Source organism: Dama dama, chromosome 9, assembly GCF_033118175.1.
Source record: "Dama dama isolate Ldn47 chromosome 9, ASM3311817v1, whole genome shotgun sequence".
Lineage (NCBI taxonomy): Eukaryota > Metazoa > Chordata > Mammalia > Artiodactyla > Cervidae > Dama > Dama dama.
In genome coordinates this window covers 47,749,780-47,777,168 of record NC_083689.1, presented here as the reverse complement: position 1 = coordinate 47,777,168, position 27,389 = coordinate 47,749,780, and the positions used below count along the sequence as shown (strand labels likewise).

The following is a 27,389-nucleotide window of genomic DNA, read 5'->3' as shown; positions in this document are numbered from 1 at the left end:
TTTGAAGCTATGTAAATATCCTGTTATTCCTTTCTCGCCTGCCAGTTTTAACGTTTATTGATTTTCTTGGCCTGAAATAATTAATACTATCATTGCCAAATGAAAATTTTCTACCTCCTTCATTTCTTCTATTCTTATTAGTTGAAATTCTACTGTAAGGAAGACTTTTCCACTTTACCCTATTTATTTGCTCAGTTTTTAAAGCTCGCTGTGGATTTGTGGATTTCTGTTTATTCAATGGGATATTACCTGCTGCCATCATTATTTTCAGGAGGTCCAAGATTTGGCCAGCAGGAGCTTCTTCAAACTATATTCTGCCTCTTTTGATATGTTCCATGATTTTTTTTTTTTTTTTAAGACTTTTCCTCACTTTCTGGCACAAGATACCCTGGGCTATTCTTATACTTTCCCTGCCCCTTCCCTGGAATACGCCATTTTTTGCAAAGAGCCTTGGTTCCCATTAGTGCTGAATTGCATTCAGAAACCAAGACATGAGAATAAAATGTTCTCCTTACTGCTGGGATTTTACTGCTCCTGGCTCCTCTCGGAAAAGACATACAGGAGACACACACACACATGCAGTTCATTTTCTAGAGTTCCTTTTAGCTTCCCTCTTCTTATTTGTAACTGTCTTCCGTGGGAAACCTGGCTCCCATTATCCTCAAAGTATTCCTCTATTGCCTGGTCCCCCTGTATATAAAGTAACGTCCTGACCCCGTCTTCCTCTGTGGGTCCTTGTCCCACCTGCCGCTGCCCAGTACACTGCTACTGGAACCAGTTTGGCTTCGTTCTTTCATCCCCTTCCTTGTGGTACCCCGCCCCCCACTTGACCACCACCATGCTCTGCTGCCTACCTCTCAACTATGAATTTCTGAAATGAAAATAGTATTAGAATTTTTCTCCCCTTGGAATAAAATAGCAAAAGTCATTCTGACACGTTTAGACATGAAATGATAAGTATGCTTGTTGTCACAAATCAAACATAGTTTTGCTTTGGCCAGTAAGACCTGCTTAGAAGGATATTTTGGTTTTAAATATTGTCCAGTTTTGCCACTCTAGATAAGGTTGATCCAATAACTGGTACAGAATGACTTCTGCCCAGGCTTTAGTTAGAAATGTGTCGATGAGAGCAAAGCCCTCCCTCTCCACTGATTCTGCCTCAGGAGAGGAGGACCAGTCAAAAGCAGGTTTGTTCTGGTCAATATAAACTAGAGATCAGGTGGCATTACAGGTCAGAGACCCACACTGTGCCTAAAGGCATTGCCTATTCAGAAGATACTTCAAACCGAACTCAGTCTTTTTTATTTCTGCTATCACAAGTGGTCTGAAAGGGGTAAGTCAGTGATCTTGTATTTGTAACCGGCCACCTCACTATACTGAGAAAAGTACTGCTCCTAAGTGGCCCTGCTCTGGACTTTGGGGTAGAAGATAGGGACATAGGTTACCGGTGACAACTGTGTCTTTTTTCCTCCACTGCATCCCATTCATAGACTTCTCTTTAATTTGTCACTTCCTGGTGTTGGAAGAGCTTAAGTTTGCAGGTGGACTCAGGAAAATGACAATAGGCTGTCTGGCCGTGACCCCAGGCTTCCCCGAGTCTCTTCTGTGGCGGGAGCAGCTCTCAGCCACTTTCCAAAGAGCTGGTTAGTGCGGTGTTGAGTGTCATATCCCTGTATTTACCTCAGCTTTGTAATTGTTATGTAATACTTTTAAAAGTCATAACCTAGCTCTGCCTCTGGCAGTGTGGCAGAGAAATATATTTTTAAATTCTTTTAGGCATTGATGTGCTGGTAAGAATGTAAGAAATACTTAGAGGTTAAAAAAAGCAAGTGAAATCAGGAACCCAGAGAGTAATGTAGCTGGAAGCTGGCTGTGCCTGGAGGGCTTTGGCCAAACTGGGTGAAACTTAGCTTTGGTTTGATCACCCAGCATAATTCAGGGCAGCAAGGACAAACCCCAGGGGCCTTCCAAGTTGGATATATCTGGAAAAATGTCTCTCCTTCCCATCATAAACCTGAAACTCCAAGGGGTTACATCCACAATGGAGGATTGAACAAGAAAGAAACATAGCCTGTCACAAGCAAGTGCAATAAAATGTGTTTGTCTCAAGCCTTGGCACAAAATTAAGAGAGTAGAAAAAAATTAGGGGAAAAAAATCTCATGATAACATATAACCATATGGTGATCTCTATAAGAAATTGTAGCTCAGATGCAGACTACGTAGGTAGTCTGTAAAATCTCAAACATAAAACTGAGTTTAACCCAGAATGATGGAGTCCTTGAGTACTTAGCACAAGTGCTTAGCTCAAGATGAGCCCATCTTCAAAATGAGCATCCAGAATTTTCACAGATCTACTTCCAAGAAGTGTGAGCTCACTCTTAATAAAATAAATTTGAAATGCCATGGGGGAGAAACACCATGCAACAACCAGCATATTTAACAAAGTGACTCAGAATATAAAATATATATATGTTTAATGATTTTTGAAGATTGAAATATGGTTGAAAATCAAGAGATTCTAGAGATAACCATTCATCTTCATGAAGAACTAAATGAACTTCTAGAAATAAACATTCAGAGATAAATGCTCAATGGGAGAGTGTAAGAGTAGATTAGAAAAAGCCTGAAGAATTCAGGAGCTAGAAGATGAATTAGAAAAAAAAAATTATATAGAATGCAGCACAGAGAAACCAAATAAGGGAAATATGAAAGAGATAAGAGATATTGAGATAGAAGGAGGTAGAATGAGGGCTTGTAACATGTGTGTACTCCAGTACTCTTGCCTGGAAAATCCCATGGATGGAGGAGCCTGGTAGGCTGCAGTCCATGGAGTCGCTGAGAGTTGGACACAACTGAGCGACTTCACTTTCACTTTTCTCTTTCATGCATTGGAGAAGGTAATGGCAACCCACTCCAGTGTTCTTGCCTGGAGAATCCCAGGGACAGGGGAGCCTGGTGGGATGCCGTCTATGGGGTTGCACAGAGTCAAACACGACTGAAGCGACTTAGCAGCAGCAGCAGCAGCAACATGTGTCTAATCAGAATGTGTGGTGGTGGGGAGGGGCGGGGGCACAAGAAATAATGGAGCAGAGACTATATGTAAAGAAAGATGGTTGTGATGAATTGATAAAAGACATAAATCCTCACTTCCCGGAAACCAGTTGAATTGCAAGCAGAACAAGTGCAGAGAAATCTGCATACTTACACTATAGAGGGGCTTCCATGGTGGCTCAGACGGTGAAGAATCTGCCTGCAATGCAGAAGACTCAGATTCCATCCCTGGGTCAGGAAGATCCCCTGGAGAAGGAAATGCCAACCCTCTCCAGTATTCTTGCCTGAAAAATCCCATGTACAGAGAAGCCTGGCAGGAGTACGTGGTGTTGCAAAGAGTCAGACACAGTTGAGCGACTAACACTAAACTGCAGGAAAACAAAATGAAGATTTTAAAATGATCCAAAGAGAAAAGATGGATTACATACAAAAGAATGAAAAGGCTGTCAGCTGACATCTCAATAACAGAGGAAGCCAAAGAGCAGAGAAATAAAATGTTTATTGAGTTGAGAGGAAAAATCTGTGAACATAGAATTAATTACAGAGCCTAAATCACTCTTTTAAATGAGGGTAATATGGATATTTTAGACAGACACAACTAAGAAAACTCGAGGCATAAGAAGGAATTATGAGGAAGAAAGATAGAATTAATATATACTATTTTCATATATTTAGGTCAAGGGAGGAGTGATTATAGTTCATATATGGTCTGAGGTTCTTCCTGTGGAGGGGATAGTTATTAGTTAATTTTGAACTTAGGCTAATTTATACATTTTTAAATTTATGGAGTAAGGAATAAAAGAATAAAAAGAGTGTATTTAATTTTCATCTGAGTAGAAGAAAAGAATGAAAGGTGAAGTATTCCATTCAAAATAAAGAAACAAAAGAGAAAGAGGACCATAGGAAAAAGCAATCAACAATCTAAATAAACTATATAGATGAATAATGGCATGTGTATACAATGGGCACCATAAGTGAAAATGAATTACAGGTAATGCAAAGGTGTGGTGAAACAAAACAGTATAAGAGCAAAGAGGTCATTTCTCAGGTAAGTAAGTATAGGGTGATTCATTTCTGTGAAGTTCAGAAACATGTTTAAAAAAAGAGCAGCATATTGCATAAAAATACAAAGATGAGCTCAAACTACAGAGAAAAACAAAATAATAATAGACAAAAATTCCAGATAAATTTACCTCTGAGTAGAAATGAAGGAATAAAATAGGAGGAATTCAAAACTGATGAAACTTTTTTAAGTGCGTAGATGAGTACATAGTTGTTTATTGTACTGTAATGCTTAGGCTGTGCACAAAGTGTATAAGTATTCTGTTATATTCACTCATCATTTAATAGGAATAATTTAAACATTTACAGCTACTTTAATTTTGTCTTTTATGTGTTGTGAGTTTCTGATGCTGTTTCATTCCAGGTAGATAGCCAGGCAAAATATAGTGACTATCATTTATCAAATGACTATCATGTTCCCTATGCAGTAGCCACTCTTGTTATACATCGAATTTTCAGATACATGGGGATTTATTTCTGGACCCTCTTCTATTTTATTGTCACATCTATAGTCATTGATCTGTCTATTCCTCAATCATTATCTTATTGATTTGATCATAGCTGCTTTCTGGTTTGATGTTCTGATATCAGGAAAGGCACATCCCACTTCTCTATTCTTTTTCTTATTTTTCTTGGTTATCTGGGGCCATTTATTCTTCCAAATGAATTTCTTGAGATTATTTTATCCAATTCCCAAAAGATTGCATTAAATTTGTAAATTTATGGTAATGTCTTCCCACCCAAGAATATGAAATGTCTTTGCATTTGTTCAAATCTTATTTTATGACCTTCAATAAGATTTTATAGTCTTTTTCATATCAGGCCTATGAATTTCTTGTTAAATTTATTCATAAATATTTTATGGTTTTATCATTATTATGAGTGGACTATTTTCCCTTTTCCACTTCTAATTATTTTGCTAATGAAGAGAAGAATGGTTAATTTTGGCATATTTATCATCTATCCAACCACCCTCATCATAATTCTCTTTAAAATTTTCGTATTTTTTCACTAGAACCTCTTGGTTTTCTAAATATACAGATACACAATTAGTGAAAAGAGATAATTGTTAGTTGCCTCTCCCAAATTTTTACTAATGTTTCATCTTCTTGTTTTACTACACTTCCTTGTTGAATAAAAATGGTGTTGACAAGTACCCCTGTCTGGCTCCTGATCTTTACTTGAAACAATGGTTGACCACTTAAAAGGACATGTTTAGAAGTTGTCCTCTGTACCTTTTTTCCTTAAAAGTTTTTATTTAGAATGACTACTGTATTTCAGAACTTTTTTTTTTTTTTTTTTTTTCTATTTTTTGCTCTGGGCCTTGAGATATGTACTCTACTTGATCTTGGAAGATTGGAGTCCAAATGCTGACCATTCTCTTCTTAAATTCCTCTGATTTTCTTTTTGGTTAAAAAATCATGACTCTCTTGAAAACCTTCTTTGTGCTGTGCCCACTCCTCCTGGAGTTTTGATATCTTGTTGACTGTTGAAGTCATTATCCTTCTGAAGCAGTTCTATTTCTGGTTGTTCTTTCTCCCCCTGGAGGCTGGACCCCCTAATGTGGGTGGTTATTGTCCACTGCCTGCTCCCTGGAGCTCAGGTTCAGATGCTGAAATACTTCGTTGGGCCCCTGTGGAGACATCTGAAGGAAGTCTCCTGCTCTCCAGTCAGCACGTGCACTCCTGGTCTCAGAGGCAGAGCACACCCAGCCGTTCAGGCAGGATAGACAGCCAGCCTTCCTGGGCCCTCCGTCCCACCTGCCAGAGGCCTCAGCAGCTACTCGGTTCAGGCAAACCAGAGTAGAAATGGATTTATCTATTTGATACTATTACTGAGCTTTGTTTTGATATTATCCAGCATGTATTTTTATGACTACTAATCGTATTGAGAAAAAAGGGCAGGTCTTTAAGAGGATAAACTGATACTGTTCTGGTAGTTATTGTTGTTGTTTAGTTGCCGAGTCATATCCGATTCTTTGCAATACCATAGAATGTAGCCAGCCAGGCTCCTCTGGCTCATGGGATTCTCCAGTCATGAATACTGGAGCAGGTTGCCATTCCCTTCCCCAGGGAATATTCCTGACCCAGAGATCAAACCTGCACCTCCTGCATTGGCAGGCAGATTCTTTACCCCTATACCACCTGGGAAGCCCGCCTTTCTGACAAGAAAGTACTAAATTTTTCTGTGCTAATATCAGATATTTTCATTGCACTCCATTTCTTGCTTTAAAGGAATAATCAAGAAGTACATATTATTCAGTTTTGTAAGATACACCAATGACAGGTGATCTACCAAGATAATGTGTCGACCTGGGGGCATCATTCGTACAGCAGGTAAATGGTCCTGGAAGGATTTAGCATCCCCTCTGTGCTCATAGGTCTAAAGTGTTAGGGAGCATCCAGGTGGCTCATGCTGAGTGTCTCCACAATAATCCTCAAAATAATTGGAGACAGCCCAAGGTGTCACGGCCTTGAATCATTAGCTGGTGGAGAAACAGGAACAAACCCACATAATGAGGTATCAGCAAGAGAGGGGACCCACCGAGAGTAGCAACATCTGCTCCCCTCTGCTGGAAGACGCAGGGAGCCCCGAGGACCCAGAGAAAGTGACAAGGGAGCTGAGGACCCGAAGGAAAAATGAGGGCCCTGGTGACAGAGAGTAAGACAGACGTGAACTGGAGAGGCTTTAGGCAACGAACGGAAACCTGGGGATAGGAACGTATTTGGAGGAAGCGCTCTAAAACAAAACCATTTTGTTAAAGAAACTCTCCCAAGGGCAAAAATCCAATTGCGCTCCACATTTTTATGCAGCTTTTCTTCCCAAGAATGTCTTCAAAATAACCCTTCAAAGGCCAGTTGAGATAACCTGGTAGGGCAAATACTGGCAAAGAGGAAAAAAGGAGGGATTATTGTAGTTTTTCTACAGCCCAAAGATGCACACGTTAGAACACAAGCTCTTACAGACATCCTAAATCCAGTCTCAAGGAATTTCTAGATACCCCCTCATGTTACCGATATGGAAACTGGCTCACGTGTGAAAGAGGCTTGCTTTGGTGGAAAACAGACAGAACGCAGGTCTCCAGTCTCCCACCAAATGCTGTCCACAGTTTATACTCTATTACGTATGTTGTCGTGTCTGTTTCTTTAGAACCATTGATTTCTGGTTACTCAGACCTCCAGCCAGCTGTCTTAGGTCTCTGAAGTGTGTTAATCATTTGGTGTTTCTTCTGATGTTCTCCTCATCCCTCTCTGTGCCAGGCCCTCTGCTAAGCTCTCATCAGCAGAAGTAGAACCTGTTTTCTTTGCTCTGAAACCAGAGACCACTGCATGCCCATCCTGGAGCTCTGAGCTCTGATTGGCTACAGAGGCCCTGCTCCAGGCCCGCTCTTCTGTCTGGGGAGCCACGTGAGTGGGGGTCCCCACTTTCACAGCGAGAAGTGCTGAGTGCCAGCAAACAGCCAGATAAAGATCCAGGCCAGCAGTCTGGGAGCCCCTTTTAAGTGGAGTGTGCCTGTGGGAGGCCTCAGGGAGAAAGTTCTAGAAATGAGTCAGGTAGCTTTACTGTCATTAAGACACTAGAGAGAGAGAGATGGCATAGCAGTGCAGAAGGTTCCCAGAAGGGAGAGAAACACCAGGCCTGACTGAGGAAAGCCGCCTGCTACAGCCACAGGACCCAGGCCCATGTCCAGGCTGCTTTCGATACTGTGTTCAGGTCAGAGGCCCTGAGGTACAGAGTGGAGGCTGCAGAGTTTGGGCTGCAGGCCAGTGCTGCTCACCGTGCCCTGAGAATGTGTGATTTCAGATGCCCCCGAACGCTGGGCAGACTTGACTTGGGTCAAGCAAGTTTCCAGTGTAGGGGAAACTTCAAGGGAAGCATTTCCTCAAGATATTATGAAGCGTGCTATTGTGAGTCTGCCTTTTAAAACCAGGCAATACTTGTGGTATAAATTTGTTCCCCTTTTCATTAAGGCAGACCTCCTGAAGACTATAACTAGCCCACATTTATTATACTTATGGCAGTAAAACCAAATGGCTTCTTATTTTTCAGTCCGTTTATTCAACCTGTCAGTAACTCCATATGTCTGAATTGAGTGCCTACTGTGTGCCAAGCCCTTCACATGAATCAGCTCATTTAATCCTCAAAAAAAAAAACCTGTAAAGGGCAAAGCATCGTTATCCTCATATTTAAATTAGAGGGAAAAGAGAGTGGGAAACTTGACTGGGCTCACACAGCTAACAAGGCCAGGAGCCCGGGGCTGGGTCAGTGTGTGCTTTAACCTTGAGTTACTTGAAACCCAGATGGGATTTGGGAATCACGTAAGTACTAGGATGAGTCCACTCACACACATCCAGCTCCAGCTTGCCCTCACATTCCCATAGACCTCACTTGTCTTTCTCAAGTGAGAGTCCAGCAGAGCTGAGCTTGGTGGTTTGCAGTCTCATCTCCTCCTTCTGGGGTCTTTTGTGAGGCTGGGGGCTCCACAGGAAGGAGTAAAGGATGAAATTCCTGGCAGCTGACTCAGATGACATCTGCCACTGTTGTTGACATTGGGAAAATTACCCAGAACTTGGGAATAAGGCCAAGGGAGGGTGGCAAGTCCTCCTGTGTCATACAGGAACATCTTTTAACAGACTTACCCCAACATGCTACACCATTCTGTACTAGGGAGTTATATCTCTGTTCACCTTATTAGTTTGTGTTCATCAAAGGCCCACACTATGCAGTTACACATTAACTTGCAGATTTGTTTCCAGTAAAAATGCAAACTACTTCTTTCTGGTGGAAAAATTAACCCCCAAAGGGTATGGTATTCAAAGGGTATGGTGACCTGTAGGTCACTCCCCAGCTGTGTGTCTTTCCTGGCAGTCTTATCCCACCTAATCTCTCCAATGCCTGTACCTCCACCAACTCTCCTTTGAACCAGCTTCACTTTCCTGAGGGTCCCTCATAACTGAGTCAAATAAATTTTAAACACTTGCTCACTTTGTATTCTCATCAGAGTCCTGTTTTCAGGTTTTAGAGAAGTGTCCTTTGGCACTTACATTCTTCATCCCTGACTGGAAATAGTTACCTCCGAAAACCCTGCCCAGGGAGGTAGGACAATGTGTAATATCCTAGTCTGGGCTCTGGTCTGCTGTAGACTTGGTTAGAATCAAACTCCTCAGGCAGAACTGAGAGCCCACTGAGGGTTAAAAGTCCTTCATCCCTCTCTGTGTGCCAGGCATTTCTGGCTTTGACTGATTGGTGTGTTTTGAAGCCAATTTGTCAGACCTTAATTTAGTATCTGTGAGCCACACACAGAACAAGTAGCATTACCTTCCAGCGATGGGTAACCATATGTTTCTATTAGGCTTTGGAAGCTGGAACATTGGTCAAGTGTTTCCGAGCTGGTCAAGCTTCTTCTTTCATGAAGCACACAGTGGTCTCGGCTTAGGACACGCTGTGTGGTCACTGAGAGGACATCACATCTGCTCAGCAGTCACCTTAACAATTTCAGGGGAAAAGGTCAGAGGCGGCGGGCAGGGGGCCACTGAGACTGAGAGACATCATAACGGAAGGAGGGGGCTGTGGGCCTGGTGTCCATGCATGACGATGTGCAGGTTTGGAATTCCATGTTCTAAGATCCAAGCAGGACTTCCTCCTGTGACGCTGTAAGCCTATAGCCCTCAGAAAAGTTTCTAAATTGGCCACCAGACTGTGTATTCTTGGGGTGTGTGAGCAGCAGAGATCCTACTGGCCAGGAGTGCTGACGTCTGTGTGTGTCCTAATGTTGGAGAAGCCCAGACTAGACATCTGAACCCTTCTGGCCTGGGTTCCTTGAGGGAACTCATATTCCTGACTGAGCTTATTATTCCAAGTCTGAGAGATTTGGGGTGAGACTCATTCAAATCTAGGCTCCACCACCTACAATCTACTTGCTGTCTGACCACTGGCACATCACTGCAGGACTCATATTTCCTAGTCTGTAAGGTGGGCACATGTACATGCCACAGATACATTCAGAGTGCTGTTACCAGGGCTAAGTGAGGGTTAGATAAGCTCATGTAAATATTAGGAATGGTGCCTGGCCCTTGGCCTAGGCGGGGGCAGGTGTAGGAGGACAGGCCTTTTGACCAGGTGTGGAGCAGGGGGTGCTGAACCCAGGAGAGGGGGCTCCCCTCCAACACTGAGTTCCCACAAGCTGACTGAAGCTTTCAGGGAGCCAGAGTCACCCCACTTCCCTGGGGGGTACAGATCGGGAAACAGCAAATTTGACTCTACAGACGGGTTCTGCCCTGTGAGGTCTGCCTGGAAGGAATCCACGCCTGACCCTGGTGCCGTTCCCCCTTGTTCTGTACTGCTGTGCTGTCTGAGATCTGGGGCTCTGCCCCCTGACTTTCAGATCTCAGGTCAAGTCTCACCTCCTGTCTTCCCTGACCTGCAGATGGAAGCCAGCCCACTGCAATGCCCTGTTTCACTCCTTCCTGGCCTTTTCTCCAGTCCACATTTGCCTTGTATACGTTCACTTGTTCACATTCTTATGTGTCTTTCTGTCATATCAGTGAACTGAAGACAGGGTGCCAGTCTGCCTGTGTCCCCAGCACCTAGAATAGGGTCTGTGGCCCATGGCAAAGTGAAAGTGAAGTCGCTCAGTCGTGTCCAACTCTTTGCGACCCCATGGACTGTAGCCCACCAGGCTTCTCTGTCCATGGGATTCTTCAGGCAAGAATACTGGAGTGGGTTGCCATTTCCAGGTGCCCCATAAATATTTATTGGATGAATGGGTGGATGGAGAGCTGGCTGGCAAGCACTCCTGAAGTGCCACCCCCAACTCCACATGGTATATAGAAACCACACTGGCTCTAGACCTGGGTCTCTGCCTGGCTCTCATACAAACCTGAATTTTGCAGCCACTTCTGAGGCACTTGGGTGTCTTCTATACTGATGGATTCCAAGTTTACCAGACACTCTGTCTCCAGACCATCTTGGGCATGTCTAAGGTTGAGTTGTCAGGGAAGATGTGGGCAAGTACTGTGACCATTACCCAGCTCCAGCTGATACAGCCCACATCACTGCTCCTCTACACACACTCTTCCAAATGCAAGCCCTCACTCTAGGTCTTTCAAAAATTTGCCCACAGCACAAGACATAGGCTTTAGCTCCCTGCTGGATCCCTATCGATGCACAGAAAGTAACGCATATAATCTGTGTATAAGGGCCTATGCCTGCTGACAGGTGGGCCCTTCATCCCTGTACAGATACATTCTGTCTGCAGAAACCAGAGACCACTGCAGTGACAGGCAGGAGTTCGTGGCAGGCAGCAATGAGGCCATCAGCTGGCAAGGTGGCCAGCTCTTGGGACTGCATTTGCTGCCTCTCATCTTCAGTGTCCACATCCCACTCTCCTTGGCCTGTCTTGGGCCCTGCAGAGCGTGCAGCCACCGTTGTTGTTCACTCACTCAGTCGTGTCCAACTCTTTGTGACCCCATGGACTGCAGCATGCCAGGCTTCCCTGTCCTTCACTATCTCCCAGAGTTTGCTGAAACCCGTGTCCATTGAATCGGTGATGCCATCCAACCATCTCGTCCTCTGTCATCCCCTTCTCCTCTTGCCCTCAATCTTTCCCAGCATCAGGGTCTTTTGCAGTGAGTCAGCTCTTCGTATCAGGTGGCCAAAGTAATGGAACTTCAGTTTCAGCATCAGTCCTTCCAAAGAATGTTCAGGGTTGATTTCCTTTCAGATTGACTGGTTTGATCTTGCAGTCCAAGGGACTCTCAAGAGTCTTCTCCAGCATCACAGTTTGAAGGCATCAATTCTTCGGTACTCAACCTTTTTTATTTATTTATTTTTTTACTGTCCAGCTGTCACATCTGTACATGACTCATGATTCTGCGGCTACCATAGAACCACGCCTTCACCTCACTAGGGCTTTGTGGCAGGGTGGGGCCAGGTAGTAGGGATTTCAGCTCCAGCCCTTGCCCGGGGGACGGAGGCTGCTGGAGGGGACTGAGGCAGTACTGCTTATCGAGAGACCTAGAATGACCTCCACAGGCCGTGTGAGGGGAGGGGCTTCCTCAGTAGGTGAGCCGAGGCTGAGTTATCAGACAGAACACTGCACTGGGCAAACGTACCCGAAGGCAACGAGCATCCCAGAGTGGCACACTAAGGGATTCCCCCTCCTGTGGCATTCAGCCCATATCCTGCTGGGAGAGGATGCCTGCTCATTGGTGTACCTTGTGCAAGGAACCAGTCAGAGACTGAGCCAGAGTTTGGAAGCAGAAGAGCCAAATCGTCTGTGCTCTGCCCTGCGGTCAATGGTGACAAAACAAGGAAGGCTTCTGCTCCGGGTGAATGGGGAAGGCTTGCTCCCTCTTGATCCCTCCCCTCCGGTTGGGTGGCTTGTCTGACCACTGCTGACCTCCACCGCCTCCACCCATGCCCTGAGGTAGCAGTTCCAGGTCTGGGGCAGTCACATGGAGAATCCTCATTTGGATCGCAGAGGGAGGTTAGCACTGACTGGTACAGATGGACTTGTTTCTTCTGCCACCATAACTTTCATGTAACAATTCCCATGTCTGACTGTGTCCAGTAGATTTAATTAGTGTTGAAAAGCACTTATTTGGTGAGATGATCGGTTTCTAACCTGGGTAAATGACTTTCTTTATGACTATAAATTAAGCGCATTATATCTTTTCCAGGCATCATGGTCGTCCCCATAAATACTGTAGGCAGTTGCTGGCAGTCTCACTTGGTTACCTTTCCCATTACTGGTTTATCATCGTCCTGGTAGGAGTGGGAAATTCATTCTGTTTTAATAACAAGGAGGAAGTGGTGACAAGGGACTCGTTTATGAAACCACACTTGGCGGGTGTCTCGGTGACAGGGCCGGGGATCCAGGCCACCCCCGTGCACACTGTTCTCAGCTCTTTGTGGGCCTGCCCGCCACACACTGGGAAGGGCGGTGCAGGGCTTTCAAGCGACTTTTGTCCTCATTGCAAATCATTAGGAATCATATATGTGCCAATAGCCCATTTCCACATCGGAAAGACCTGAGGCAGATGGGGTTCTCCCCACACCCTCCCATGCAAACTGGCCCTTCCTTTGATGTTTGCACTGGACTAGGTGGTCTCCAAAGGGCCTTCCTGTTCTGCCACTCCTGGTTCCAGCCCCCGGTACCCCAGCAAAGGCCCATCTCTATAAACAGTTGTTTCTCCTTCATACTGTCATCCCTCCAGATCCCCACTTGGAGAAAGCAAGAGAGATGCACCCCTGAGCAGATCACTGCGTACAGGCCCCCTCTACCCTCCCACCCCAGCTTCTAGCCTGGGGGTTAAATAGAGTTAGGGAGGACAGCTTTGAAAACTATTGTGTTTCATAAATCCTGAGTCAGTGATGGGGGCAGGGGCAAAAAGACAAAGTCTCTGTACCCTGGGGATCTCCTGAGGCCAGAGAGTCGGGCAGGCCCTCCTGGACTCAGGGGATTCAGAAAGGGGGCACTCTGACTGGCAGGGACAGCAAATGGGCCCCAGAGGTGCACTGAGTCTGAGGTACCCAGAGAGAGGGCACAGCCTGTCTGGTTGGGCAGCCCAGCCGGGGCAAAGCCCCCAAAGCAGGCACTGTGAGACCAGAGGCTCAGAAAGCTGGGCTCAGCTTCTTAAATGGAGCCACTAGTGGGTGTCCTTCACATCACATGGGAAAGTTGATGAAAATAGTCATACAAAGGCAGCACTTTGGGTCCTGGCATTGTCTTGGAAAGAAACAAAGGCTGATATTTTTAGAGCCTGTTAGTTTCTTCTGGTAGCCGCCAGCACTTTCCCGGGTAACCCAGGAGAATTTTGCTAATCAAACAGGCTCTGTGGCAAAGCAGCCATAAACACCGTGGGTGGGGGGCCTCCAGCCCAGAGCCTCCCACCGTGGAGCCAGCACCCCGGCTTCCTCTGCCCGTCAGCCTTGCCAGCAGGGCAAGCAGGGGCCCATGCATGCCATTGAGTCTTTGCGGTGACATGCCAACAATTAACAAAGTGGATAAAGGAGAGTCACACGCCCACTTAGGATCTGCACTTTTATACTGCTAAGAGATATTTTGACCTTCTAGTTTATTATGATTCGAGAAAAAGTCAATATTTCTTAGCTTGCCAAGGCTGGAAGAATTTAAATGAGTTATTGAATCAAGCAGTTAATCTACTGATAACTGATTTTTTTCCTTTCAAATCTATAATGATGAAAAGCAGACTTAACCAAAAACAAGTTTTGCTTTTTTTTTCCTTAGGCATTTTAATCCCATAGAGTAGGAGTTGAGGCTGAAAGTTCAGTCTTGACTGCCAGGGCCATTCTGTCTTGCCAATATTTTGAAGAAAATTTAATTAAAACTTAAAAGCAAGGACTTCTGTGGCCGTAAAATCTGTATACATGTTTCAATTATTTGTGTTTTGATATCCCTTTATAATTCTCAATTTCCTATCTGTTGCCATCAATGCCACGTGGCCATCATCCAGTTTTCTGGGCTCCTGAGGAATGTCCCGTAGCTGATGGATGCTTATTTAAGCGTCCACATAAGTGGGCCTTTTCAGCAAGAAACCACTCTGCCCCACTGCTCTGGTGTGTGAGCTCAGGACACCACTGCCCGAGATCATCATGGGTGTGTGTTGGGTAGAGGAGACAAACAGCATCATGGCAGCTGCTATTTCCATGGTCTCAGCCCTCCTGCCCACGGACACAGGCTGTAGTATTAAGCCAGAAGGACTGTTGTTATTGTCAGTCACTCCGTCGTGTCCGACTCTTTGCTACCCCAGGGACTGTAGCCCGCCAGGCTCTTCTGTCCATGGAATTCTGCAGGCAAGAATACTGGAGTGGGTGCTGTTCCCTTCTCCAGGGGATCTTCCCAACCCAGGGATTGAACCCAGATGTCCCACATTGCAGGCAGATTCTTTACCATCTGCACCACTGGGGAAGGGCTGAGCAGTGGACTGCCGGTGCTACCACTGCTACTGTGTCTTGGAGAACCGTCCTTTTTCCAGAGGAAATGGTCAACCTCTGACCTCCCTGCCTTGGCTGCCCCCGTTCCTAAGCACTTAGAGAACCACTTTCTCCTTACTCCACTGCTGCTCACTAGTCTCCACCATGGCTCCCTAGTGCCTAACATATCAGACTACAGTTCCACTTGGCTCTCTGAATCTAGCAAGACAGACCCACCTCTTGCTACCCCTTACTTCCCACCCGCACTCCTGCACAAAACCCCTCCTCATGCCAGGTCTCCTCCCTAAGGCAGGCAAATGCTCGCTGCATGGTGGTTATAGGAACCTTGGCTCAAGCCCCCATCCCTTGGCAAGCCCTCCGCCTCTCCGTCAGCAGGGTCTGTTGGTACCTTACCATCTCCACGTGGCCCTCTGTTTACTCCTCCCTCCCAGGATGGGCAGGGGTTGTGTCTGAGATGTTTGGTGGGAGCCAGCCATAAAACCTGGGCTCTGCCTGACAGGGCATTGCTTGTAGCACTCCTGTCTGCCACCCATTGGAGGGGCAGGGGCTCCATGGGGCGCCTGAGCCCCAGTGCCTCCGCTTCACAGACTCTGGCCAACACAACCTGAAAGAGCCATGCAGGTGGCCCGTGCCCCCGAGTGCTGGCGGCTGACCCTCTGTGTTTGTGTGCCTTGCAGGACTTTCCAGCCATGACGAGCTGCCGGCCTCCTGCGGGAAGAAGTTGTGCAGCCGCGGAAGCAGGTGTATGCTCAGCAGGGAGACGGGGGAGCCCGAGTGCCGATGCCTGGAGGCCTGCCGGCCCAGCTACGTGCCTGTGTGCGGCTCAGACGGGAGGGTTTACGAAAACCACTGTGAGCTCCACCGGGCTGCCTGCCTGCTGGGGAAGAAGATCGTCATGGTCCGCAGCAAGGACTGCTTCCTTAAAGGTAGGAAGATGGCTCTGTGCCTCTGTGCTTGTGGGTTTTGTCGTAGATCCTCTAATGCCTTTCTGACAAATGACCCAGGTGCTGAGTCTACAGGTTAAATGTGTTTTTAAAAAATAGAGAAAGAGGAAGATTGGAGCCTTAAAAGCAGCAGCAGTGTTTCAGTGTTGCATGTGCATTTATGTCCACCTCCAGAGGCCCCTGCCCTTGAGGAAGGGCCTGGGAGAGCAGAACCAGGGGGCCCAGGAAGTCTGGGCTGGTGCAGAGCCCATGTCCATAGGGTCCAGGCTGAAAGGCACTGCCTGAGTCTCTCTCGCAGGGTGGGTCCTGCCAGGTGGTGGCAGGGAGCACAGACCCCTCTGGACTATGTCTCATGAATCAGAAGGTCACTCTGTGCATAGAAAGTAGTCAGATGGGACCCTCCGAACCCCAGGACAGAGGTTCCCAGCATGGCAATCTGGCCTAGAGTGGTCGCCTGGCCTGTCTAGAGAACCTCAGAGCAAACTAAGGAAGGTCCTGCATGGACGTCAGACCATCTCCATGGAGAAGGGGGCCAAAGTGTTCATGCCTGGTCCTTGAGTGAGAAGAGCAGTGCCAGCTCCTGGCAGAGGGTAAGAGCCTCAGGGGCAAGGCCTGTGGCTCTTCGTGCATGAATATCATCTTACTAACATGTGGCTCAAGGCCTTGTTGACACCAAGAAGGTGTCAACAGCTCACGGATGTTCCAGGAAGTGAGAGTTAGGCCACAAATTTCTGTGTCTATGTGGCTGCAATGAATGGTGCATGTCAGAGGCTGTAGAAGTGTTTGTGATGCTGAGCCCAAATGGCCACACATGAATAATCTAGGTGACGTGAGACAGCAGAAGCAGCTTGTGTGCGGGTGGGAACAGGCCCCCTGGCCTGAGCTGCGGGATCTTGGAGCGGGGTTGGAGGGGGGTGGTGGTGCCCACATGGGCCTGCTTGAGGTCCCAGACTTACTGTGGGGCAGGGCCGGGAGGGGCGGAGAAAGCTGGGATGGAGCCCTGCTGCCCCTGAGTGCCTGTGATGCTGACAGGAAGGGACTTCTGTGTGGCCGCAGCTGGGGGCCTGGGCTTCAGGAGGAAAGGGCCAAGCTCAGGCCTTACTCTCCCAGGCACCAGGTCCATGTGGCAGGAGGATTCACAATGCAGGAGTCCAAGTCTATGGGCCTCCTGTAACCCTAGAGAAGGTAGCTTTCCCTCCTCACCCATGGGCCCTGGCAGGGGTTCCTAGAGCAGGTGGGTCTCTGGACTGTTGAGTTTATCCTGTGATGGGAGGAGTCTTGGACCCTTTAATGAGCATGCTTGTAACATGAATGCTGAGGCACTTCAAAAATCGCAAGGCCCAATATGGAAATCAAACCAAAACAAGCCCAGGAAAAATGTCCAAGGCCTGGAAGCCCTGCCCAGTCCAGGCCTGCCTGTGCCTCGGCAGCCGTGAGCACTAAAACACTTGGCCACTTGCTCCAGCTTTATTGGTCGTGTTGCATTTTATAGACTGACGTTCCATTCTCCAGTTTCCAGTATTCCCCCAGACTGCATCTTTCTAAAGGTTTTTATTTCTACATCAGAGTGTGCACGGCCTCCCTCACCATCTGTTATTCAAACAGCATTTCTCATTTCACACGAGGGAAAGTCAACTACTACAGAACCTGCTGTGATGAGGGGGTGACGGGAGAGTTGGGAAGGGGCAAGCAGATTAGGTCTCGGTTCTGCTTCACGCTGATTGAATTTATCCACCGAATCCTTCTGATTCATTGGGGTTTTCACTGATGTTGTGAAATCCCACCCACTCACTATGGCAGCGCCGATCTCCAAACGATCCTTTTTCAATGGAGAGAGGTGTGGGCAAGGTCCCAGGGGGACCTGGGTTTGCAGGCCAGCTATGTGACTTTGAGTGAGTGACTCCACCTCTCTGGGCCGTTTGCTCGGCTGTAAAAAGGGGCTGCTGGCAGTTTCCACCTGCTCTATGGAGGAAAGTAAATAAGATGCAGCAACAGAAACCACTTAGCAGGGGGGGGTACATTACACATGTCGGGTATTAATGACACCTGTTGTCATCGCTTATCTAACTCATGGTGGCCTCAGGCCTGGAGCAGGAGGATGCATGAGCTGTGAGGGGGATGCAGAAGCAGGAACAAGGACTCCTGCCTGGCAGGTCTTGGGCTTGTACAGCTCGCTGGTAGATGGGGAGTGGAGGTGGGAGGTGCTGAGAGTCAAGCTATCCTGAAGACGTCCACCTGCAGCTAGGGTTCCCCTTTCTGCAGACCTCATCCCCTGACTCTGAATCCCACAGAGAAGCCTTTACTGCCTCTGGTTCAGCATCAGCTCCAGTCCCTGGAGTCAGGAGGGCCAGCTGGCTTCTCCTCCCCTAGTGTTTCCATAGGGAATGCTCAGCAAGCAGTTCACTGACCCCCCCAGGGCCTTGGTGGCTGTGGAGGCAGGTGAGCCCTGGGAGGGTGCTTTGGGGGAGAACCTCCATCTTTGCCAGAACCATGGCTTTCACAGGGAGCAGGAGGTAATGGATGGACAGAGTGCTAGAGGGAGGCAGGATGGGATTCTTGGGGAAAAGGAAGGTGGGTATAAAGGACAGCTTCCTACAGTCCTCACCCCAAGATGGCAGCAGAGTGTTTAATGCTGTCTTGAGCTCCAAGGATGACAGTTTGTCTCTGTCCCAAATGTCCAGGGAGTTATTGATCCAGGAAACTTGAAAATACCTTTCTACCTGTCCGAACAAAAATTCTAAAATCCTTCGTATTTCATTCACTTTTCCTACCAGACTTTACAAAGAGAAGTTATGACTTCATTCTCTGGGGCTTTCTCTACCCCCAGAAGTCACTATATTAGGATGGTTCTTATGGGGTTGGAGTGTGTTGAGCAAGGAGGGATGTGGGCTTCCAGGCCGGGCCACCACAGTTCAGAGCAGTCACTTTGCCACCAGAGCCCCTCCCTGCACCCTTGTTGGGGCGGTGTCTTCTTGGGGGTACCGCCTGGGGTCACACGGAGCTTACTGCTGTGCACGGAAGGAGAGGCAGCATTCAAAGACTGCGTACAAGAAAACTTGTGGTAACACATTCTAGTTGCTATGGCAATAGAATACTGTGTGAATACAGAATGAAGTACAACATCATTTAGGGATCATTCACTGGTGAGAAAATCAAAATTGAACTCTGCAGCCTTGTCTCAGAGGCCATTGGCAGCTTCCATACCAGCTCTCCTGACATCTGAAAAGTCAGGAGGATGAAGGAGGTGGGATACTGTCTCTCTTTCTCCTTCGGACAGAATTAGTCACATTTGTCTTCAGCACCAAATACCTCCAGTGAACACCAGGATAGTGGGTAGATTTCTCTTTACCTTTAACTTCTTCTAGAGTTTGTGTCTGAAGTTATCTTGTGACACGGCATTCCTATTTGTGTACTATTTAGCACTTTTAAAATGATTTTTCTGACTCAGCTCTGAGTTCACGCTTTATCTCCTATGCTTTTGGAGAAGAGGAGCTTGCCTCTCAGCCATCACTCAGCACGCCAGGCTTGTATTATTTCAGATGATACAATGTCATAGTTAGGCAGTTTTCCAAACAAACCATGAAATTATGGAAGAAAGGAGCCTGTTAGAGGTTCAGTTCTAAACAGACCCTTAAGCTTCCTCATCCCGCATTGCATTTGAAAGTGCATATTCGTGCTTCAGGGGGGAATTCCCAGACTTATGAAATCAGAGGAAATAATTGCCACTTTTTTATTTTGAAAGTTAAACATACTATAGGCTCACTAGCAAACTTTTTTTTTTTCCTGAAGTGTTACTGAACACAGGAATAAAAACTCAACCTTCTGTTAAGAGTTAGCAGAGCAGATACAACTTGCTGCCAAAGACTTTTCTTCTTTGGGGTATTGAGGTGGTGTTGTTATTTTAGCATCTTACAGCTTTAGGAGTATAAATTGAGTCCCATGCCTCCAGGGCATTTCCACACTTCCAAGTTTCTTCTGCCCTGCCAGAGAAAGATACTCTCATTCCCAGCTGTGTCGGCCCAGCCTCAGGCAGACTCTCAGCTTCCCCAGGTGTGAGGGCAGTGGGCACAGGGGTATGGTGGGGGCAGACATCCTAGGGATTTGGTTTCACTCTGCTGGAGTGGTCCCTACAATAGGGAAATGCTGGGGCCTGAGGAAGCATCATGGGGAGGCCCACACTGAGGGATTAGGTGGCACAGGACCAGAGGCATCAGCTTAAGGCCAGTCATGGGACCATTCCACGCTGCCTTGGAGGAGACACATAAGCTCTCTCTGTCTCACTTACTACGTCTGTAAGATGGGATGATGATAATGCCTACCTCACAGAATGTCGTGAACATAAAATGAGCAGTGCTAGGCACATGATCACGAGTGCGCTTCTCTAAGCAGTATCAGCATCACTCAGGATAATGGCAAACATTGGGGCACAGTCAAGGGACGGATGCAGAAGGCTCTAAGAGCCCTGCTCACATGTGATTACACTCAATATGGGTTTAGAAGTCAATGGTGTGAATGTCCTATGAACAAGGAGAGAGAAGAACATTTGTCCTCCATGTTTACTTAATGAATGACTGGAATTTGATCTCCAAATGATCAAAATTCTAAAACCTTTTTGAAAAGAAATGTAGTGAGTCATCCGAGTTCACCTGGTAAGCTTGTAGAGGTGGAAGAGAAGAACCAAGAACTCCTGATTCCAGGTCTAGAGGAAGGTTCTGGAATGCATGGAAGGCTGTCAGGAACTACCCGTTGAGCCAAGGGAGGGATTGGTCCACCTGAGGGTGAAAAGGGGAGAATGTCTAGGGAGGGAGCTGGAGAAAAGACAATTGAGGTGAATCTGGAAGAGTGAATAAGGGCTTCGTAGGGTGCAGACATGAAGTAGTAATACCTACAGACTCTTAGGACAGAGCAAGTGATTAAAATGCAGGTCCTGACAGGGAGCTGGGGTTGATGAGGGAGACTATGGGTGAATGGAGACAAGGGGGTAAAAGATAGGCCTGTGTGCTAACCTAGGTAGTTTGAACTCAAGTGGACTATCAGATAAGATAGTCCAACCTTCCCATTTCCCCACATGGGGACCCAGAGCCCCAGCGAGGCCGCTAGTCCTCAGGGTCTGCTGCTGTAGCCCACCCTTCATCATCACCCCCAACTCTGGGGCTCTTTTTAATTCAGTCCCAGCAAGTCATGTTCACAGTAGACGAGACTGCCTTTTCCTTTTCCCCCAGGAGACTTTGTGGAGGGAGGACTCAGGAGCCATGGTCAGTGGGCAAGGCCCCTGCTGCTGGGTTGGGCCTCCTGGCTGTGCAGGTCAGTAGGAGGCCCAGCTGGGAGCTTCTGCAGGAAAGCCAGCTGAGTTATCCTGAACTCACAGCACCAGCCATTTCCTCTCCTCTAAGGAAGGAGTGGGAAACTCCGCAGCTACCAGAGGGGCCCAGAGATGAAAACGCAGAGCCTCTGGGGCGTGCCCTCCTTTAGCATGCTCTGGCCTCTTGGAACTGGCCTCCACTTTCTCCCAGCCCCCTTCCTGTTTCCAGTTTCTTCCAGTTGTCCTTCCACTCCCAGCCCCACCTGCATTCTGTCGAAGGCCACTGCTGCTTCCCCAGGCCTGGCAAAGGAATCTCTCTGTACCCCTCCTGGCCCTCACTGTGAGCTCCACACAGGGGAATGTGGCCATTTTCCACTAAGCTATCTCACTCAAAGATGTTGGTTTGTTTTTAATTTTCTTGAAGTATAGTTGACTTACAATGTTGTGTGCACAGCAAAATGACTCAGTTATACATGTATATTCTTTTTTCATATTCTTTTCCATTATGGTTTATCATAGGATATTGAATATAGTTCCCTGTGCTATACAGTAAGACCTCGTTGTTTATCCATCCTATATATAACAGTTTGCATCTGCTAATCCCAAACTCCCAATCCTTCCCTCCCCAACCCCTCACCTGTTTGAAGTGAGGTGAAAGTCGCTTAGTTGAGTCTGACTCTTTGCAACCCCATGGATTATACAGTCCATGGAATTCTCCAGACCAGAATACTGGAGTGGGTAGCCGTTCCCTTCTCCAAGGGATCTTCCCAACCCAGGGATTGAACCCAGGTTTCCCACATTACAGGTGGATTCTTTACCAACTGAGCCACCAGGGAAGCCCACTTGGCCCTTTGGCAACCACAAATCTGTCCTCTATATTTGTGGATCTGTTTTTGCTCCATAGATACTCATTTGTGTAGTATTTTAGATTCCACTTGTAAGAGATATCATATGGTATTTGTCTTTTTGTTTCTGATTTACTTCGGTTAGTACGATAATCTCTAGGTCCATCCATGCTCCCACAAATGGCATTATTTCATTCTCTTTGATGACTGAGTAATATTCCATTGTATGTATCTATGTACGTACATAGCACATCTTCTTTATCTGTTTATCTCTTGATGGACATATAGGTTGTTTCCATGTCTTGGCTATTGTAAATAGTACTGCTATGAACATAGGGATGAATTTATCTTTTCAAATTTAGTTTAGTCTGAGTATACACCAAGGAGTAGGATTACTAGATTATATGGTAGCTCAATATTTATTTTTTTGAGGAACCTCCATACTGTTTTCTGTAGTGATTGAACCAATTTACATTCCCACCAATAGTGTAAAAGGGTTCCCTTTTCTCCACACACTCTCCAGAATTTATTATCAGACTTTTTGGTGATGGCCATTCTGACTGGTATGAGGTGCTACCTCACTGTAGTTTTGATTTGCCTTTCGTTACTAATTAGCGATGATGAGCATCTTTTCATGTGCCTATTGGTCATCTGTATCTTCTTTGGAGAAATGTTTATTTAAGTCTTCTGCCATCTTTCAATTGGATTGTTTGGATCTTTTGTTATTGACTTGTAGGAGCTGTGTGTATACTTTGGAAATTAAGCCTTTGTTAGTTGCATTATTTGCAAATATCTTCTCCCATTCCATAGGTTGTCTTTTCACTTTGATTATGGTTTCCTTTGCTGTGCAAAAGCTTATACATTTAGCTAGGTCCCGTTTGTTTATTTTTGCTTTTATTTGTATTGCCTGGGAGGCTGATCTAAAAAAACACTGATACAATTTATGGTAGAGAACATTTTGCCTATGTTTTCTTCTAGAAGTTTTATGGTGTCATGTCTTATTTTTAAGTCTTTAAGCCATTTTGAGTTTCTTTTGTGTATGGTGGGAGGGTGTGTTCCAGCTTCATTGATTTACATGCAGCTCTCCAACTTTCCCAGCAATGCTTACTGAAGAGATAGAGAGAGTGTTGAATGTCCACTGGGTGGCCAGGCTGCGCAGGACCTGAGGGTACCAGCATGGCCAGGACTGGAGGCCTGACTTCACAGAACTAACAGCCAAGAGAAAGGCCGGAGTCGAGTCTGCAGCACCCCTACTCTCTGGGCCACTGTATGGCCATGTTGTAGCCAGAGACATCCCCAAGACCTCAAGGACCAACGGGAGTCTACATGGACCATCTCCTTCTTGCAGCCTCCCCTATAGCTTCTGCCAGCATCAAAGCATCCCAGTAGCCTCCCAGCACAATGGCCCTTCGGTCCCAGTGATATAGTGTCTGCTTCCAGGATCGAGAAACATAACTTAAATGTGTGTCTTCTCTGGATATTTACTCTAGATTTTATGCAAGAAAATGTCCTAGTGTGAGCACCCTGCAAGTGTGCAAGGCTGCTATCAGTTCAGCATTTGTGGTGTGCTTCACAGAACTGCCACACTTTGGATGAATTAATTACATTTCAGTAATTAAAAATTGCTAATAACTTCTTGAGCTGAGAAAGTCTTGCACTGCATTGATTTCACTTATGGAAACAAATCGCAGTCTCTGAGGCCCCTACAGTGTTCCCTGATCTTTCCCAGCACCCGCTGCTTATTCCAACCACTCCTCCTCTGTGTCCACTGACAGTCTCACACATTCTCATGCTAAAGCCAAGTAGAACCGGCTTTATCCCGGCATCCCTCAGGTACCATTTCTCCTCTCCCTTTCCCTCTCTCCCAGTCACCCAAAGCCTTGCCTGTGCTAGCTGCCTCCTCTTCCCCAGCTCCCCCCCACACTCTGCCCACCAGTGTCTGCACCTGGCTCCTGTCCCCACCAAGGTCACTCTGCCCTTGTAAATTCCAAGGCCGGGTAGTGCTTTCCAGGCCTTGTCTTACTACATTCTTCCCACAGTGCTGTCATCACTCTTCCTGGTCCTGCCAGCCCCAGCCCTTCTGACTCTTCCCAGGCCCCCTGTCCTGTCTCCTGGTCAGATACTTCTTCAAACCCATCTTCCACGTGGCTTTAAGAGTGACCACTCCAAGAGGTAACTCTGGCCACATTGTTCTGCTGCTTGAACTCTTCCTTCCATTCATCCAGAGAACATTCACTTCTTATGAGTCATGTCTTCTCTGGGCACTGAGAATACAGCAATGCACGGACAGACAGGATTCCTGCCCTCGCGGTGCATACAATTTTGTATGGGGGACAGTAAGCAAGAGATAAGGTGTCTTGGGTGGTGACACGTGCCACGGAGAAGAAGAAGATAGGGAAAGAAGTTACAGAATCTAACATGAGAAGTGAGTTTTGAGCAAAGGCCTGGAGGAGGCTGAGAGGTTAGGGAGCAAGGTATTTGAATATCCAGGGAAAGAGTATCCCAGAAGAAGGAATAGCTGGTGCACAGACCCTGATGTGAGCACTTTCCTAGAACGTTTGGGGATCAAAAAGGGGCTGGGGCTGCTGGAGCAGAACACAGAAAGTGAGAGACATCCGAGAGGTAAAGAGATACATCCTCCAAGTGGGGCCTTGTCAGCACTGAAAACCCAAACTCTTAGCCACCATGCCGTGTTTTCTTTCTAGTTTTCACCACCCCCACCCAGGGATGGCCTTGAAGGGACCTCCTTCTTCATCACCACCCCAGGAAGCTGGGAGGGGTGTGCCATGGGCTGGAAAAGATGGCCTGTCTAGGAGCTCATCATCAAGTATTTCTAGCTTCACCCTTTAAAAGATATAAACCTACAGGGCCCAGGGGATTTCCTGCCTAAGTCCCAAGCTAAGTCATGTCTGACTCTTTGCGACCCCGTGGACTGCAGCACTCCAGGCTTCTCTGCCCTTCACTATCTCCCAGAGTTTGCTCAGATTCATGTCCACTGAATCAGTAATGCCATCCAACCATCTCATCCTTCTCCTCCTGCCTTCAATCTTTTCCAGCATCAGGGTCTTTTCCAATGAGTCGGTTCTTCACATCAGGTAGCCAAAGTATTGGAACTTCAGCATCAGTCCTTCCAATGAATATTCAGGATTGACTTCCTTTAGGATGGGCTGATTTGATCTTCTGCCTATCCAAGGGACTCTCAAGAGTTAGCGTACATATCCTGCTATCCTAGGTGTCCTTATGAGTGGGGAAATGTGATTTGTCTTTCCATCCTTTGCTTATTGGAGATGTTCCATTCATTTCATAGATGAATGCACAGATTGATGATTATATGTCAAATGGGGCTCACACAGTTCCTGAGGGGACCCCATGTGAGAGGATGGGAAGGCCTAGCTGGAAGTCCTCCATTCAACACATATCACAGGGTCCCAGCCGAAGAGGCGTGGATTCATAAGGAATCCTCCTCAGATTCTGTTCCCTGATGGCATAAGGAGTTGAGGGGATGTGAGGGAGGAGGGAGGCAGAAGAAGGTGGGGTGGGGGTGACATGGAGCGTCCTGACCCCCAAGCCTCCCTGTAGGAGGCTGCTCAGGAAACGCGCTGCATGAAGAGAAGGGAGGCCCTTGGTTCAGGGTGCTCAGCACCACTAGTGGAGCCCACGGCCAACGCTTGGGGAGCTTTGGATGATGATCAGAAGTCAGATGTTTAATTACTGGAGCGAGAAGAAGTTGATTTGGGACTTCTTTAAGGTTCTCCCCTATTGCGCCTTCAATTAAGATCAAGGCCCCCGTGTAGCAGCCGCTAAATGACACCACATATTGAATCTCTGTGCTCAAGCAGTTTATCTAATTATATGTGTGACAAACTCAGCAGCTGTCAGACCAGCCACAACTCAAATATGTTGACTCTGTCCCTGCCTGAAAGTGTTTGCTGCTTACTAACAGGCTGAGGGCAAGGGCTCTCTGGCTCTTCTGGGCACGCGGAGTCCCTCTCAGGTTCTGTTCCCTGATGACATAAGAAGTTAAAGGGGCCAGTGACTGGGAGGATGGTGGGTCCATGAGTCCACACATGGGTCCAAGAACAAGTTCTGTTCTTGGTTCTTGACCCCACCCCACCCCCAGGCTCACCTGCAGCCCCTGTGGCTGACATAGGTGCCCAGACTCTCTGCTTGCTTTTCCGGACAGGGAAACAAGGTACTAGTCTGAACCATCTTTTTTCTCCAAAGAGAGGGAGATGCCACTTACCACTGTGCCAAATTAACTGAAATAAGTCAGGAGAGTTGGAGGGTAGAGTGGTCACGGGGTAGCCCAGGGAGAGGTAGATATTTGGTAACCCTCCCCAGCAGAGCAGGCTCCTCAAAGGCATGAATAAGGAGATCTAGCTCTCCAGAGTGGAGCTGAGTCCCCACCTGAGACAGCCAAGGGACAGAGCCACAGAAAGCCGGAGCCCGGTCCTCCACAGCATCCTGAGGCTCAGGAGCCGCCCAGGTTCCTATTGTGGATAGACTTGTGCCCAGCCCTGTGCCAGGTGCCACGGAACAGCAGTGTCCAGAACATGGGGTGTTCTTGAAGATACTGAGGGCAGAGCTCCCCAGGGACTCCCGGACTTGGGCACCTGGTCCCCACAAGCCTGCCTTCTGCCCTGCTTCTCATTGTGCTTGCTTCTGCTTTGATGGGTTCCGAGCCCTCATTAATGAAGGTAATCGGAGTGAAACTGTTAATACTTTCACGAAGCTCCCCTAAATGAAAGCAGTAAAATCACTTTGCTTGCAGGTAATTAAAATCACCAGATACAGTGAGCCCCATTCACTTGTTATAAGCAGGGGGTGTGAATGGTGCACATCTCTCTGTAGCAGGAAGAAAGGGCTCATCCAGTGACCTGGGAGGCGTGTCTGTTTACTGCTCTTCCTCAGGGGGCCGTGTCCCACTGCCTGTCCCTCCATCCACTCCCGCCTGCTTTGGTCAGCTGAGGTGTGGCCTCAGGCCTGTCCCTGGTAGTCTAGAGGACGACTCTGTGAGCCCCACCTGCCCTGCTCACTGTGCCCAGCTGAGCTCTCTGATCCTCTGCCCACACCTCATCCTCTCTCCCCCTCCCCACTCTCCCCCCTCCTTCTCCCCTTCGCCTGTGTTCCTGCTCACCCCCACCCCACGCCACCCCCGGCCAGACAGTAGTAGCATGAAGGTCTTGTTTACATGCTAGGCATCTCTCAGTAAACACTCTGCTCAT

General features: G+C 47.3%; 1 protein-coding gene across 1 annotated transcript in view; it reads left to right on the top strand.

Annotated features, from left to right (window-relative positions):
* Nucleotides 1-27,389, top strand: part of FSTL4 (follistatin like 4) — a 414,616-nt gene that overhangs the window by 175,924 nt on the left and 211,303 nt on the right. The window contains exon 4 of the mRNA XM_061151300.1: nucleotides 15,751-15,999. Within this exon, the coding sequence (XP_061007283.1) occupies nucleotides 15,751-15,999 (249 nt within the window). The remainder of the gene's footprint in view (nucleotides 1-15,750; nucleotides 16,000-27,389) is intronic.